This window comes from Mesoplodon densirostris, chromosome 8 (genome assembly GCF_025265405.1).
Source record: "Mesoplodon densirostris isolate mMesDen1 chromosome 8, mMesDen1 primary haplotype, whole genome shotgun sequence".
In the NCBI taxonomy this organism is placed as follows: Eukaryota; Metazoa; Chordata; class Mammalia; order Artiodactyla; family Ziphiidae; genus Mesoplodon; species Mesoplodon densirostris.
This window is the reverse complement of record NC_082668.1, coordinates 41,438,913-41,453,032: the sequence shown is the minus strand read 5'-3', so window position 1 is coordinate 41,453,032 and position 14,120 is coordinate 41,438,913. Positions and strand designations below refer to the sequence as shown.

The following is a 14,120-nucleotide window of genomic DNA, read 5'->3' as shown; positions in this document are numbered from 1 at the left end:
ACGTGTATCTTAACTGATTTTGTTAGTGTTTTGGTTATTTTCAGTGCTATTTATACTGGAATGTGGGACCAATTAATTATATTACAGGGCAAGGAACACGTTGCACTTTTTACTTTACAGAAGAAAAAAATGAAATAAACAGAACAGCTTTGGATTAGTGTTTTATTTCTTGGTAATGCAAAAATCTCCGTGCCCTCCATATGTGATTGTTTTCATGTGAGAAAAGGAGAATTGGTCTTTGTACTTAAAGGAGAGTGGTCCCTGTACTTAAAATCTCTGCTAATCCATTCATCTACTGTGTTTCTGATAGATGTAATGAGGTAGCTTACAATTTTCAGGGAAATAATATTTAAACATAATTTTTCCCCTTTGTGAACTTGTGTTTCCCCTGAGTGTACTAAGGATATTCTGCAGAAAAGGGGGAGCCTAGACGCTAACTGTAGACTCTGACCCAAAATACAATTTGGAAAGCATTAGAATCTTTGTCACATAATAAATAGCTTTTGTAAACTAGGTGAGAGGCCAGCCTTAATTTTAAAAAAAGTATCAGTGTTATCACTTGTGTGGGTTTTTGAACTTCATTCTAGTAATGATCTAGAATTGATCTTGATCAGATAGGTAGAGCACTAGAGGATGCAAGTGATTTAAATTTTGTCTTTGTTTTTTAAATGTTAAGAGAAGGTTAGAGTGGGTAAACTTTGTTCTCTGAAAAATTATGGGCATATTTTGTTACCCTGTGAATGCTACAGTAACTTTCCACGCTTTTATTTTCATCAACTGTTGATGATGTGCGCCTTAAGTTTCACAGTATCTTCATGCATGCCAATTTATGTCCTCACTTCACCTGCTATTTCAGTTCCCTTCCATTTACTTCATCTGGTTCATCTTCTGGACTCTCAAAACCCCAGTTTGTTTTGTGTGTGTGCACACGTGTATTTACTTATTTATTAGTTTGATTTGTTTTTTTATATTTATTTAGGAATTTTAAAGACATTCACTTAGGAAATGTTCATTGCACTGCTATTTTGCCTGGGTTTAAATTAAGCAAATATGCATTCATTTACTTGCTGATAAAGCATATCCTTTGCCATTATAAATATAGGAACTGATGACTCGGTTGTTTCTGAAGATCGACTTAATGAAACTGAACTGACAGATTTAGAAGGCCAACAAGAATCCCCTCCTAAAAATTATCTTTGTATAGAAGAGGAGAAAATCATGGCCCATTCTCAAAGTGATGGATTACATGCCATTCATGAGCATGATCTCCATGCTGCTGCACATAACCACCATGACGAGAGTAAAACTGTGCTGAGGAAGCATAATCATCAGTGGCACCACAAACATTCTCATCATTCACATGGTCCCTGTCATTCCGGATCAGATCTGAAAGAAACAGGAATAGCTAATATTGCTTGGATGGTGATCATGGGGGATGGCATCCACAACTTCAGTGATGGGTTAGCAATTGGTAAGTAGGCTTGAAACTTGGGTTATAATTGGTTATTCTTTAAGACCATTTTCCTTCTTCCACTGTTGTAGTACTGTCTTGGAGCTTAACAAATATATTATTATATATTATTCCATCATTTGGCTTTTCCAAAGGCTATGTTAGTGTTTTTGATAAGTTTATTTGGGGGCATAAAGGTATAATTTCAGTGGATTTTTCTTTGAACATATAAACAAATTCCACAGTGTACTTCTTAGATACCTTGATTTCTTACTGAAGGCGTAGTTACCATATTGAAAAAGCTACCTTAACATATTTTCAATACATTTATATGCCTCTGATTGAGAACAAATGAATTTCAATCCTGGGTTTAAAAATTCTTTTACATTTGAAAAAGTGAAGAAAAATTTTACAATAGTAAAAATCCATTATATCAAATTCAAACATATTATAAACTGATGTTACCAGTTTAGGAGAACATTAAATGTGATCAATACATAATTTTCTTTGAGATCCAGACTCTATTAAATAATCATTCATAAGTAGGCCTTGGTTTCTTTCAAAAGAGACCATATTTTTGAAGCCACAGTGGCTGTCAGTGTTAAAGAGTAAAGAATTTTACTAGTAGGATCCGACGCATTTGTACCTCTGATTTCAGTATTCAGGACCATCAGACAAATAATAATTTACGCCATTTATGGTCTAGACCTAGAGAAGTTTGGATAAGGATACTAGGCATTTAAATATCTATATAAATATTAGTATATGAGAGCAAGTGCAATTACAGACTTAGGTGACTCGAGACTGAGGGTTTCAGGCTACCAGTCGGGGACTGAAACACGAAAAACTGTTACTACTCCAAAGCTATTAGTGAATTAGAAGGTTACACAAATAGAGAATTTAACTCAATAGGGAATGTTTCTTTCATTGAGTAGCTCTTTCTCTGGTTGTCACATACCTATTGCACTTCACTCACTGTATGTACAAAAACTATAGTGTGTGAGATTACTGAGTCACTCATACATTATGAAATTAATTTAGATAGGCAAAAGAGAATGCAGCTGTAATTATGAATGAAAATAGAAAAACAGAAGATCAGTAAATGTCACTTGAATTTTTTCCTCCCCCCCCTACCCCAGGAGCAGCTTTCAGTGCTGGATTGACGGGCGGAATCAGTACTTCTATAGCTGTCTTCTGTCATGAGCTGCCACATGAATTAGGTAACACGACCTTAAAAGTTTTACCAGATTTCATGAAATGCAAGACTTAATCTAAATGCATCTAAATTTTAGAGATGTTAAAGCATAAAAAATGGCTGATGGCAGGTATACAGTATCATCATTCTCTTGTTTAATGTATAATTTTTGTTAATGTGCTTCTAAAAACTGTGTTTTGTTTTATATGTATTTTTATTTTATGTAAACAATATTATGTTATAGCCCACTCTGTTTCTTATCTTATTGACTAATCATTACGTTTTTAAACTCCAAGCAGGTTACCATGAGTTAATCTAATATGTTGTTTCTGCCCAGTACTCAGAGGTGTACATTTACTACATTTTTACGTATTTAGCACCTAGTATTGGACACACCACCTGTTCTTTAATTTCCTGCCACCACAGATAATGGTGCATTGAACATTGGTAGACTTGGTGCTCTCACCCTTGTGAGAACATCTTTTGGGGTATATACCTGGGAACAGAATTGATGGGTCCTAAGATATGCATGCCTAAGAGTACCATATCACTATCCAGAGTAACTGAACTAGTGTCCTGTCTACCAGCAATAACTGAGAGTTCCTATGTTTCCACATCCCTGGTAACACTTGGCATTAACTTTCTAATTTTTGCCAATTTATAAGGTGTACAATTATATTTCTCTGTTGTTTTAGTGGGCATTTATTGATCTAGCAATGGTTTTTTAGTTTCTCTTCTTGTGTTTTGGTTTCCTTCTTCTATAAATTGAAAAATGGAAGAAAAACTGTGTACATTCACATAGAAAATATCTGAGGGATGTGAAGATGACGTTAATTTGAAAAAAAAATACATCTTTTCAGTATCCAAGGAATTTCTTCATGTGCCCTTTCTAATTTAAGATTTTTCTTGAATTTATCAGGCTGTGAGACATCTATCATATCATTTGACTGTCTTGATTGGCAGTACACTTATTTGCTCCCTTTGAATAGAATTAATTCATGTAATTTTCTTAAAGTTACCAACTGCTCGCATAAAGCAAAAAAATCTCTTAGTGCTTATTTGGTGCTGATTCTTTAGGACTGGATTCCTTATAGTTTTGTTTACCTTGTCAACCTTGGACATGCAGTCATATATCTTGGCTTATGCCACATAATCCTTTACCCAGACCCTTCATTGTCTTTTGCTTGGGCAGTTTCCATAGTGAACGTTTATATCTCTGGTTTCATTCTGTTCCAGTGTGTCTCTTATACCTATTGCCAGATATATCTTCTTGCCATGTGACTGTGTTATTATGTGACTAGATGTGACTTGCTTATTTAATCAAAATCTTTCAGTCCCCTTCCCTTATATATAAAGTAAAAGCTGAGATTCATTAGTTCTACTTTCAGTGACCTTCACATCTGCTTCTACCTACCTTTCCCACCTCACTCACTGTACTTGCTGTTGCTTGTTTTCCATTTCACCCAAACACAATTCACCAAACATGCACTCTGGGTGCCTGAACCTGTTTCTTTCCTTATTCCCTCCTCCTAATTGGCTTGTCCTACTAGCTCTATCTAGTATAGCATGTTAAGAGTCTTTTTTCCTGTAACTTCAGTACAGTCCTCCAGTACCCCATGCCTCGGGATTACTGTTTCCTCTAAACTTTATCACTTACTTTCTCTTGGTCCTTCTTTTGATGCTTAATATATTTCCATTTTAGATGGAAATATACTAAGCACCAAATAGATGTCCTGTTTCTTACAATGTAGGTTCTTTTGTGCAGATACTGTATCTCACACCCTTCTCTAACTACTTTCCTGTGTTAGTAAGAGAATGATATGCCAAATACTTCCTTGCATTTCCATAGCAACACAAATCAAGACTTGTCAGTTTTTATATATGAGAAACATTGCCTAATAGTTTTAACCTTTCTTTTTAGTCACACACACATCCACAGTATGCTAGGGAAACCTTCAACTTTCTTCCTACCCACCCACTACCCCCTAAAAGTAGTATGTCAGGCCACTTCATGATTAAGTGTGGTTATACTGAATTGCCCTTACCCCCCATGATCCCCTTCAGCACAGAACTGATAGCAGAGAGTTTGGAAATGAGGGATGGTTGCCCTCCTGTCGCTTACTCCTTTATTTTTCCTATTGTTTCTTATTGAGGGAGTGACACACAACAATAGCCACATGTAAAACAAATGCAATACGCATCTTATTGGCTAGGTAAGCGCTTGCTTGATACCCAGTGCAGAGCTCTGGTAAAAGCTTGAGCCAGGACACCTCAGTGAAATATTGAGACTCCAAATCTTTACTTGTTTTACCCCACAAACCAGAGATTAAGGTGTTACTGTTGCTGTGAAAGGAAATACCAGTCCAAAGTATACATCTGCTTTGCCAGAAGGAGAGGAGTGAGACATTATGAGAATGTACATTTTCCCCCAATGCCTTGTGGTAAATTGACATAAACTGCCCCATATTGTAGTTGCCTGGGCTCCTAGGGAAGAAAGATCATAAAGAAATAACTCAGCTTCCTCCTCTGGAGGTGACAGAAAAGGCTTTGGCTTTTTTATCCATCAACAAGGTGGAAGTGGTCTAAAGGAAGTTTTAAAAAATGCTCGTGGAGCCTAATTTTTGCCTTTAAGGCATAGTAATGGAGTACTTTGGTAAAATAGGGCCAGATATATGCCTCTGCTCTGATTAGATTATCTACTCTTACTCACTTGGGGAGGAACAGAATGTAGAGACAGACATAGAAGCTTCTTATTCAGAATTCCCAGGCAAGGGAAAAATCAGTCCCCTGGAGGCTGAGATAGATGCATGGCAGGTAGATAGCGACAAGTCCTCTTCCCACTTACTAGGTTAAGATGTTGGCAAAGCAGCATAATACGTCACATTCCAGGATAATTTATTTAATATAAAACCTGTTTTGCCCTAGCTAAATTTTTTATTATGAATTCTTAAAACTAATCAGATTTCTATACTAAAGTCATACCCTAAGGGGGAAAACATGTGCAGTTGACCCTTGAACAACATGGGTTTGAACTGTACAGGTCAACTTATATGCAGATTTTTTCTATAGTAAATACTACAGTACTACGCGATCTGCAGTTGGTTGAATCTGCACATGTGGAATTGAGGATATGGAGGGCTGACTATAAGTTATATGCAGCTTTTCGACTGGGCCCCTGTGTTGTTCAGGGGTCACTTATGTTGAAATTACATTGTAGTACCTTGGAGATCCTGATTCGCAGTCCAGTCAGTAATTCCAAGATTTGATGTTCCTCTTCTGAACAGATTGCTGTTTCCCTAATGGTGTTCCAGGTAGGGTTTTTTTGTGTGTGTTTAGGAATGTGATATGAAAAACCGTGTGTACTTTTAAACCTTAAAACAATATAGGGAGGTTCACTCTGAGAGGTGTGCAGAAATTGAAACCATCTGAAGAAATAGAAAACCCATGTCTCTCATTTCATGTTTGCTGCAGGGTGTGGTAATGGATGAAATTACCTGATTTATTACTGCTCTTTCTTGCCAAACTTGTATAGCTGAATTTAAGTAAGTTGCAATATTATTCTGTTGCATTCTCTCCACGTTTTTCCACCCTTTCAGTAAGGAGCTGTATTTGAAACATTTGAAAAATAATTTGTAAGAAAACCTGTATAAGAATGTATAAAGGGGAAGTGAGGTTGAGGATAATCCAGAAGGGCAGATGATCCAAACTCTCTTCTTGACATTGAGTAATGTTTCAACTTCAAGGAAATAACATTTTGATAAATAAATGTAGCTATGTTATTAAGACTTCACTTAGAGAAGCTATCTGTAATGCTGTCCATTTTTTCCTTTCCTCTCATGTGTACTGAGTTAAATAGAAATTAACAATAAGATACTCATAATGTGCTGAATTGTCCAGGGAAAATTGAACATTTACTGTTTAGATTTATACATGTGCATACATGCATTATTTAAGACAAAAAGAACCTTAAAATACTTACTTAAAAAATAATCTCAAGAATTGATACAGATACTGACATAATTATAACATTGGATCACATTAACAGTTTTGGCAGACACACCTCATTCTTTGTGCTAATGATAATCCTTTGTCAGCAGAAAGGAAAGAATATTGATTTATCAAAAGATGAATAGATTTGCTTATTCAGTGTAAATTCCAACTGTGGATATTCCTTTTGATTTATTTTTCAAATGTTTGTACAAATTCTTACTGAGAAGGGAAGGGTAGAAAAATATGCAGATAACTGAGAAATTATAACCTGAGATAGGACTAGGACAAAGATAGATTTTTAAATGAAATAATTCATCTTGATACAAGAACATCATATAAAAGTCACTTATATGCTAGCAATGAACAATTAGAAATTGAAATTTTTAAAAAGTACTGTTTACAGTAACACCAAAAAAACACAAACTACTTTGGTTAAATCTAACAAAATTACATAGAATCTGTATGCTGAAAACTACAATTTGCCAACAAAAGAAATCAAAGGAAACCTAAATGAAGATCTATTATAGGTTTATGGACCAGAAGACTCAGTATTTTTAATATACTAATTCTCTCTATAGATTCATTACATTCCCAGTTAAAATCCCATTAGGCTTTTTTGGAGATAAATGAGTTTTTTCCAAAAATTTTTATGGAAAGGGAAAGGAATGGCCAGAAGAATTTTGGAAAAGTACACCAAAGTTGAATTTAAGACTTATTGTAAATCCACAATAATCAAAACAATTTATATTGGTTACAGAATAGGCACATAAATCAGTGGAACGGAGTATAGAATCCAAGAAAAATGCAAAGGAAATTCCATGTAGAAAGAATAGTTTGTTCAACAAATGTTGCTGCCATAATTAGATGTCTAATTGCAAAAAAATCCTCCCACCACAGACAAAAATTAACTCAAAATGGATCATTGATCTAAATGAAAAAAATTTAAATATAAAAGACTTTTAGAAGAAAACATAGGAGAAAATCTTTGTGTTTTTTGGATTAGGCAGGTTGTTCTTAGATACAATACCAAAAGCATGCTCCACCAAGGAAAAAAGTAAGAAAGTGGACTTCATAAAAAGTAAAAACTCTACACAAAGGACACTTAAACAAATGAAGACAAGCCACAGTCTGGGAATAAGTATTTGGAGAATATTTATCTGACAAAAAACTTAGGATATTTAAAGACCTCTCAACTCAGTAATAAGAAAACCAACAATTCAACAACAACAAAAAATGGGTAAAAGACGTGAACAGGCATTTCACTAAAGAAGTTATACTGATAACAGATAAACACATGAGAATTCAGGTACTGGATTTGTCATTGTGGGCTGAAAAGGATGGGGAGCAACCAGAACTCTCATAAATTGCTGCCAGAAATCCCACTCCTAGGTATCTACATACAAGAGATGAAGAGTTTTGTTGACACAAAAATCTATTTATGAATGTATATAGTGGCTTTATTCATAATTGCCCCAAATTGGAAACAACCTAAACGTCTTTAAGCTGCTGAATGGGTAAATAAGCTATTGTTCATTTTTGGGATATTACTTAGCAGTAAAAAGCAGTGGTTTTCTGATATAAATTGTAACATGGATGAATCTTACACACATCATGCTAAGTGAAAAAAATGTAGACTCAAAGGACTACATACTGTATGGTTCAATTTATATGACGTTCTGGGAAAGGCAAAACTAGGGACAGAAAGCAGATCAACGATTGCCTAGGATTGAGGGGCCTGAGGAAATTTGCAGGGGCAGGGGCAGGTCATGATGAAATAGTTATATAGTTTGATGGCGGTTATGGTTACATGATATGTACTTTTGTCAAACCTCATAGAACGCAAGGTCAAAAAGGGGGAATTGTGTATGTACGTTACACCTTAATTTTTTAAAGTATTAACTAAATAATTCATCTTGAATCTTGACTAGTTAATTCATGCTGTTTGGTTGTTATTCAGGGATGAAAGCAGTCATCTTCCTATGCAGTAATATCAGGGAAGGCATCAAAATTGATAGAGTTTTACCTATGATATTTGGTTCATTGAGTATTCAGTAATGCTCCTTTTAAAATCCTATTTTGAAATTACAAAAGAAAACACTGTATTTTATAACCTAAAAGACACTTCTGTAGTCTCATTTTGTATTACCTAACTGCCTGCTAAATGAAATTGTCCCTTTAATACAACTGATGGGTGAATTATTGGAAATATGGTGAGGAAATTTGCAGAGGAACAAGTTAGGGAACTCTTTCCTTAGAGGAGGCCGAGGAAGAAAGGCCAGAGGAACTTAAAACTCTAGCGGAGAGAAGAGGTAAAAGCTGACATTGAACCCAAGTCTCACCAGGAGAATTAAGTATTTAGGATCAGAGGGAAAAGATGTAGGAAGAATAATATTAGATGGAAAACTGGAGAATGGCAGTTTAGAAGCCATTGGTAGATAATCTCCTTAGGTGTATTATCTTAACTTTCCCAAATAATGTTGCAGGATGTAGTTTGTAGCAATTCACTGAAACATGGAAAATAATGCCTTGCACTGATTTCTTTGTTGTTAACTTCTACTTATCTGTTGTAAATGAGAACCTTGTAATCATAACTTAAAAAAAAAAAAAAACCCAGATCATTTACTTTTAGTCTTGTAAGATCCCTTCTTAAGGGAAAGAAACAAGCCCCTGCCCCCCACCTCAGTATTCTATATAGTACCTTGCATATACTGAATGTTCAGTAATTGATTGGACATTGGCATATTTAGTAACAAAAATTAAAACAAAAAAAAATTGTTATAATTAGTAAAACTATTGCTTTTGACCCTTTAGCTTAAAGACTATTAGTTCTAGCAGCATTTTGCCCTTCTAGTAATGTCTCTCTAAACAATATTTAATCCTTTCTTTACTTAGTGTTCCAGCTTTAGACAGATGAGTAAGAAAATTCTCTTTATTCTTTTTTTACATTTTTAGGGTCTTCAGAATTAAGATTTAATTTTTCTTTTGGAATAAATAAAACATAAATATAAACAGCATACAGAGTCTGTTACCTCTGTTCTTTCTTAGCCCATTTCCCTTTGAAAAAAGGGCAGAGATCAGAGCAGAGAGCTCTATTTGCTGCTCACAAAAAGAGCAGTGGTGAAGTTCTCTTTTTTCTTGTGTTTTTCAGTTTTCATTTTACATTATCCAGTAAGATTGACCTTGCTTTTTGATGTACAGTTCTTTGAACTTTAACATGTATATAGATTTGTGTCAGCGCTGCCACCATCAAGGGTAACAGTTCCATCACCTCAACAAACCCCCTCACGCGATCCCTTTATAGTCACATCCCTTTTCTATCCTTGCCCCTTGGTGACCACTGAGTGTTCTCCATCACTATAGGTTTATCTTTTTGAGAATATCATATAAATGGAATCATGTATAACCTTTCAGACTATCTTTCAGCATCATGCCTTTGAGATTCACCCAAGTTTTTGCATGTATTAAGGTTTAAGTAAAAAGTGAAATTTCATTATAAAGGTATATCTTTTTTATGTCATTCTTAATTTTGTATTTTATTAGAGTTTTCCTGAATTTGTGTGTAAAATCCTGTGGTTTTAAAACTCACATTATGTCTTAACTGCAGGTGATTTTGCAGTTCTTCTTAAAGCAGGCATGACTGTAAAGCAAGCAATTGTATACAACCTCCTCTCTGCCATGATGGCTTACATAGGCATGCTCATAGGCACAGCTGTTGGTCAGTATGCCAATAACATCACACTTTGGATCTTTGCCATCACTGCAGGCATGTTCCTCTACGTAGCCTTGGTGGATATGGTAAGACAGCTTATTTTATATTTTTGTTGTTACACTAAATATGTAAATAGAATGCAATTTCCAAAAATGGAAGAAATCTGGATGTAGTTTGAAAGACTAATAAATATAACCCATCTTAAAGACGTGATATCTTTAATAAAGAAAAGACATTTAAGTAGGAGGATTCCTTCTTTGGAAACCAGTTCTCCTGAAGGTTTTTGAACAAGTAATATTACTACTCAAAGTAATCATCAGTAGTATTTAAAGATAAAATTACAGAATTATTATACTACTTTGAAGGTTTTGTAATATTGGGGTGGAAATGTTTTTTTGTTGTTAACAAAGTAATTCTTTGAGCTTGCTTTATAGCAAACAAGAAGGAAATACTATACCTCTTAGGTAAGCCAGTCTTCTGCAGGAAATGGTGTATATTCCAAGGGATTTATGTAATTTCCCTTATTTCTAACTTCAGTTTAAAGTTAATAAATCTAAACACTAACAATTAGTTTTATTTTTTATTATTTTTTTTTTTTTGCGGTATGTGGGCCTCTCACTGTTGTGGCCTCTCCCACCACGGAGCACAGGCTCCGGACGCTCAGGCCCAGCGGCCACGGCTCATGGGCCCAGCTGCTCCGCAGCACGCGGGATCCTCCCGGACCGGGGCACGAACCCGCGCCCCCTGCATCGGCAGGCGGACCCCCAACCACTGCGCCACCAGGGAAGCCCAATTAGTTTTTTGTTTTGTTTTGTTTTGTTTTTTGCGGTACTTGGGCCTCTCACTGTTGTGGCCTCTCCCATTGCAGAGCACAGGCTCCGGATGCGCAGGCTCAGCGGCCATGGCTCACGGGCCCAGCCGCACCGCGGCATGTGGGATCCTCCGGGACCAGAGCACGAACCCGCGCCCCCTGCATCAGCAGGCGGACCCCAACCACTGCGCCACCAGGGAAGCCCTTTTATTTTTATTTTTATTTATTTTTTTTTTTTTGCGGTACGCGGGCCTCTCACTGTTGTGGCCTCTCCCGTTGTGGAGCACAGGCTCCAGATGCGCAGGCTCGGCCATGGCTCACGGGCCCAGCCGCTCCGCGGCATGTGCGATCTTCCCAGACCGGGGCACGAACGCGTGTCTCCTGCATCGGCAGGCGGATTCTCAACCACTGCGCCACCAGGGAAGCCCAAGCCCAATTAGTTTAATTTTACTTTAATATCCTAAATATGTTAGGCAGTGCGTTTGCAGAACTAACAATTTGGTTACTTTCTGTTTTTAACTAGATATTCACTTTTCTTTCTGGTGGGATCTGTTAGATAGTCTCATATCAAATTATATAACCTAAATTTTTAATGACTATTTATTATAGAAAGTTTAGAAAATAAGAAAAAATAAAAATTATTTATATTTTGTACCTAGAGGCAGCCATTTTCCCCCTCTCTCCTTAGGCCTCTAATACCTCATTTATTGTCCTCACGCTCAGCTGATGACCTTGCTTCCTATTTTCATGTAGAACACCGAAGCCACCAAGACCAGTTCCAACCAACTCTCATCACCATTTCTACTCATTTCCCTGTATCGATGCCTGTTTAATGTCGTTCTTTTTACTATGAAGAAATGTTTATGTTCCTAGCTAGAGCCAGCTCCTTCAAACTGTTCCCTAGACCTTATCTATCCCCTCTCTAACTCCCTTAAATTTCCCCCTCTTTTTCCTGCATCATTTGTTTTTCCCTCTCTGCTGGATCATTTCTGTCATCGTATAAACCCCGTTACTTTTCTCATCTTAAAACGGTAGGGGAAAAGGATCTTTTTAAAATCCAGTTTCACTTTTAGCTACCACCCTATTTATTACTCTCCTTCCCTGTTATATAGCAAATCACCCTTTCTTGTTTTTTAATTCTCTTCTCTCATGAGTCTAGCTCATCAGGTTTTCCCCCTGACTGCTCTGCCATGTTACTTTGTCAGATCTGCCATTGACCACGACATTATCGCTCAGTCCACTGGTCACTTACCCTGCCCATCTTCATTTCACTTGTCCTAACAGCAGCATTTGGCTGTTGATCATTCTCTTCTCTTTGGAATGCCTCCTGGTCCGTTGGCTTCTGTACCACCACCATTTCCTGGCTTCCCACCTTTCTAGCTTTCTTAGTCTTTTGCTGGATCTTCTTCTCTTCCCTTACCTCTGAATGTTGGTGAAAGGCCTCTAAGTAATCTTATCTAGTCTCATGGCTTTAAATATTTATTGGCTGATAATTCCTAAGTTCACATCTTTAGCCCAGGCCTTTTCCTTAACTCCCGATTAGCCTGTCTTCCTGCTTACCTGAATATCTAAAAGGTGTTGCCAACTTAATATGTTCAGAAACTAGCTCTTGATATTTGCCAACCCTGCTCCTTGCACCAGCACCACCTATAGAATCCCACATCTATTAATGATAACTTTATTCTTCTGGTTGCTCAGATCAAAACCCTGAGTATCATTCTTTGACTCCCCTCTTTCTGTCCTTCCCACATCTGCTGAGGGCTCCATCTCCTCATCACCTCCCTCCACTCTCATTCCAGCCACCATCATCTTTCTCTTTCTAACTGTTCTCCCTGCTTCTGCCCTTGCCCTGTCCACCACACTCTATATCTACAACACACCTTGGGAGATTTTTGTGTGTGTGATCCTTGTAAGATTAGATCATGTCACTTGTGAGCTTCAGATCCCTCAGTGGTTTTCCATCTCATTCAGAGTAGAAGCACAAAGTTCTTCTTTTGACCTTCGAGGTTTTTAATCCTCCTGAGCATTTCTTCTCCCTTTCCATCCCTAACTTTCCTAAGCTTACCTCACCTCCTCTCCCGCTCCTCTACGAGGCACACTGTGCCTCAGGCCCTGGTTCCTGCTGATACCTCGCAGACGTTCTCCTGGCTAGCTCCCTCACTTCTTGAGGCATCCTATCTAAAATTTCAGTCTCTACACCAACATTTTACATTCTCTATTCCTACTTTACTTTTTTTCTTTTGCACTTGTATCTCAATCTACTAATAACACATTAAACATTTTATTTATTGAGCTCATTGTGTGTCCCACTATGATATCAGTTCTGGGAAGGCAGGCGTTTTTGTCATGTTTCATTTACTGCTGGAGATGTAGTTCATAATTAGTTGAATGAAGAATGAATGAGCTAATTCTTATATTAGAGAGCTAAAAGTGTAAAAAGAACCAGAGAGTCGTTACAGTAAGGATTTATATTCTAATGAAGAAGAAAAGCATCCATTAATTATAATTCTTTGGATACGTGTTATGATAGAGTGGTGCAACGTGTTTGTGGAACTACAGAGGGAGGCTGGCTAAAAAATTAGGTAATAAAATTAGGGAAGTTTTTCTGGAATAGGAAATTTGAGCCAAGTCTTAAAGAAGGTAAAAAAGTTTATCGGAAGCAAGAGGAAAGGGCATATAAGAAAGCAGAATAATAAATAGCATCATTCTTTGACCAGTGAGTCTACTCCTGGGACTGTATTCTGAGGAAATAAAGTAAAATGATTACTGCTAATAAAACAAGCAAGCAAATAAATAAAAATAAAACCATATGAAAATGTTCTTTGCAGAGTAGTTATAATGTCACAATTGGAAACACCTAAATATTCTAGAAGACAGGGACAAACTATCCACATATATTTTAGGGTTCATTTAGGAAATAGATAATATATCTACGTTGTCATTAATTAGGTAGTTGGTGATTGGA

General features: G+C 36.7%; 1 protein-coding gene across 7 annotated transcripts in view; it reads left to right on the top strand.

The window, feature by feature from the left end:
• SLC39A10 (solute carrier family 39 member 10) overlaps positions 1-14,120 on the top strand; it is a 65,830-nt gene that overhangs the window by 46,282 nt on the left and 5,428 nt on the right. For all 7 annotated transcript variants that reach the window (XM_060106851.1, XM_060106852.1, XM_060106850.1 and 4 more), the window contains 3 exons: positions 1,103-1,471; positions 2,590-2,670; positions 10,240-10,430. In XM_060106851.1, the coding sequence (XP_059962834.1) occupies positions 1,103-1,471; positions 2,590-2,670; positions 10,240-10,430 (641 nt within the window). The remainder of the gene's footprint in view (positions 1-1,102; positions 1,472-2,589; positions 2,671-10,239; positions 10,431-14,120) is intronic.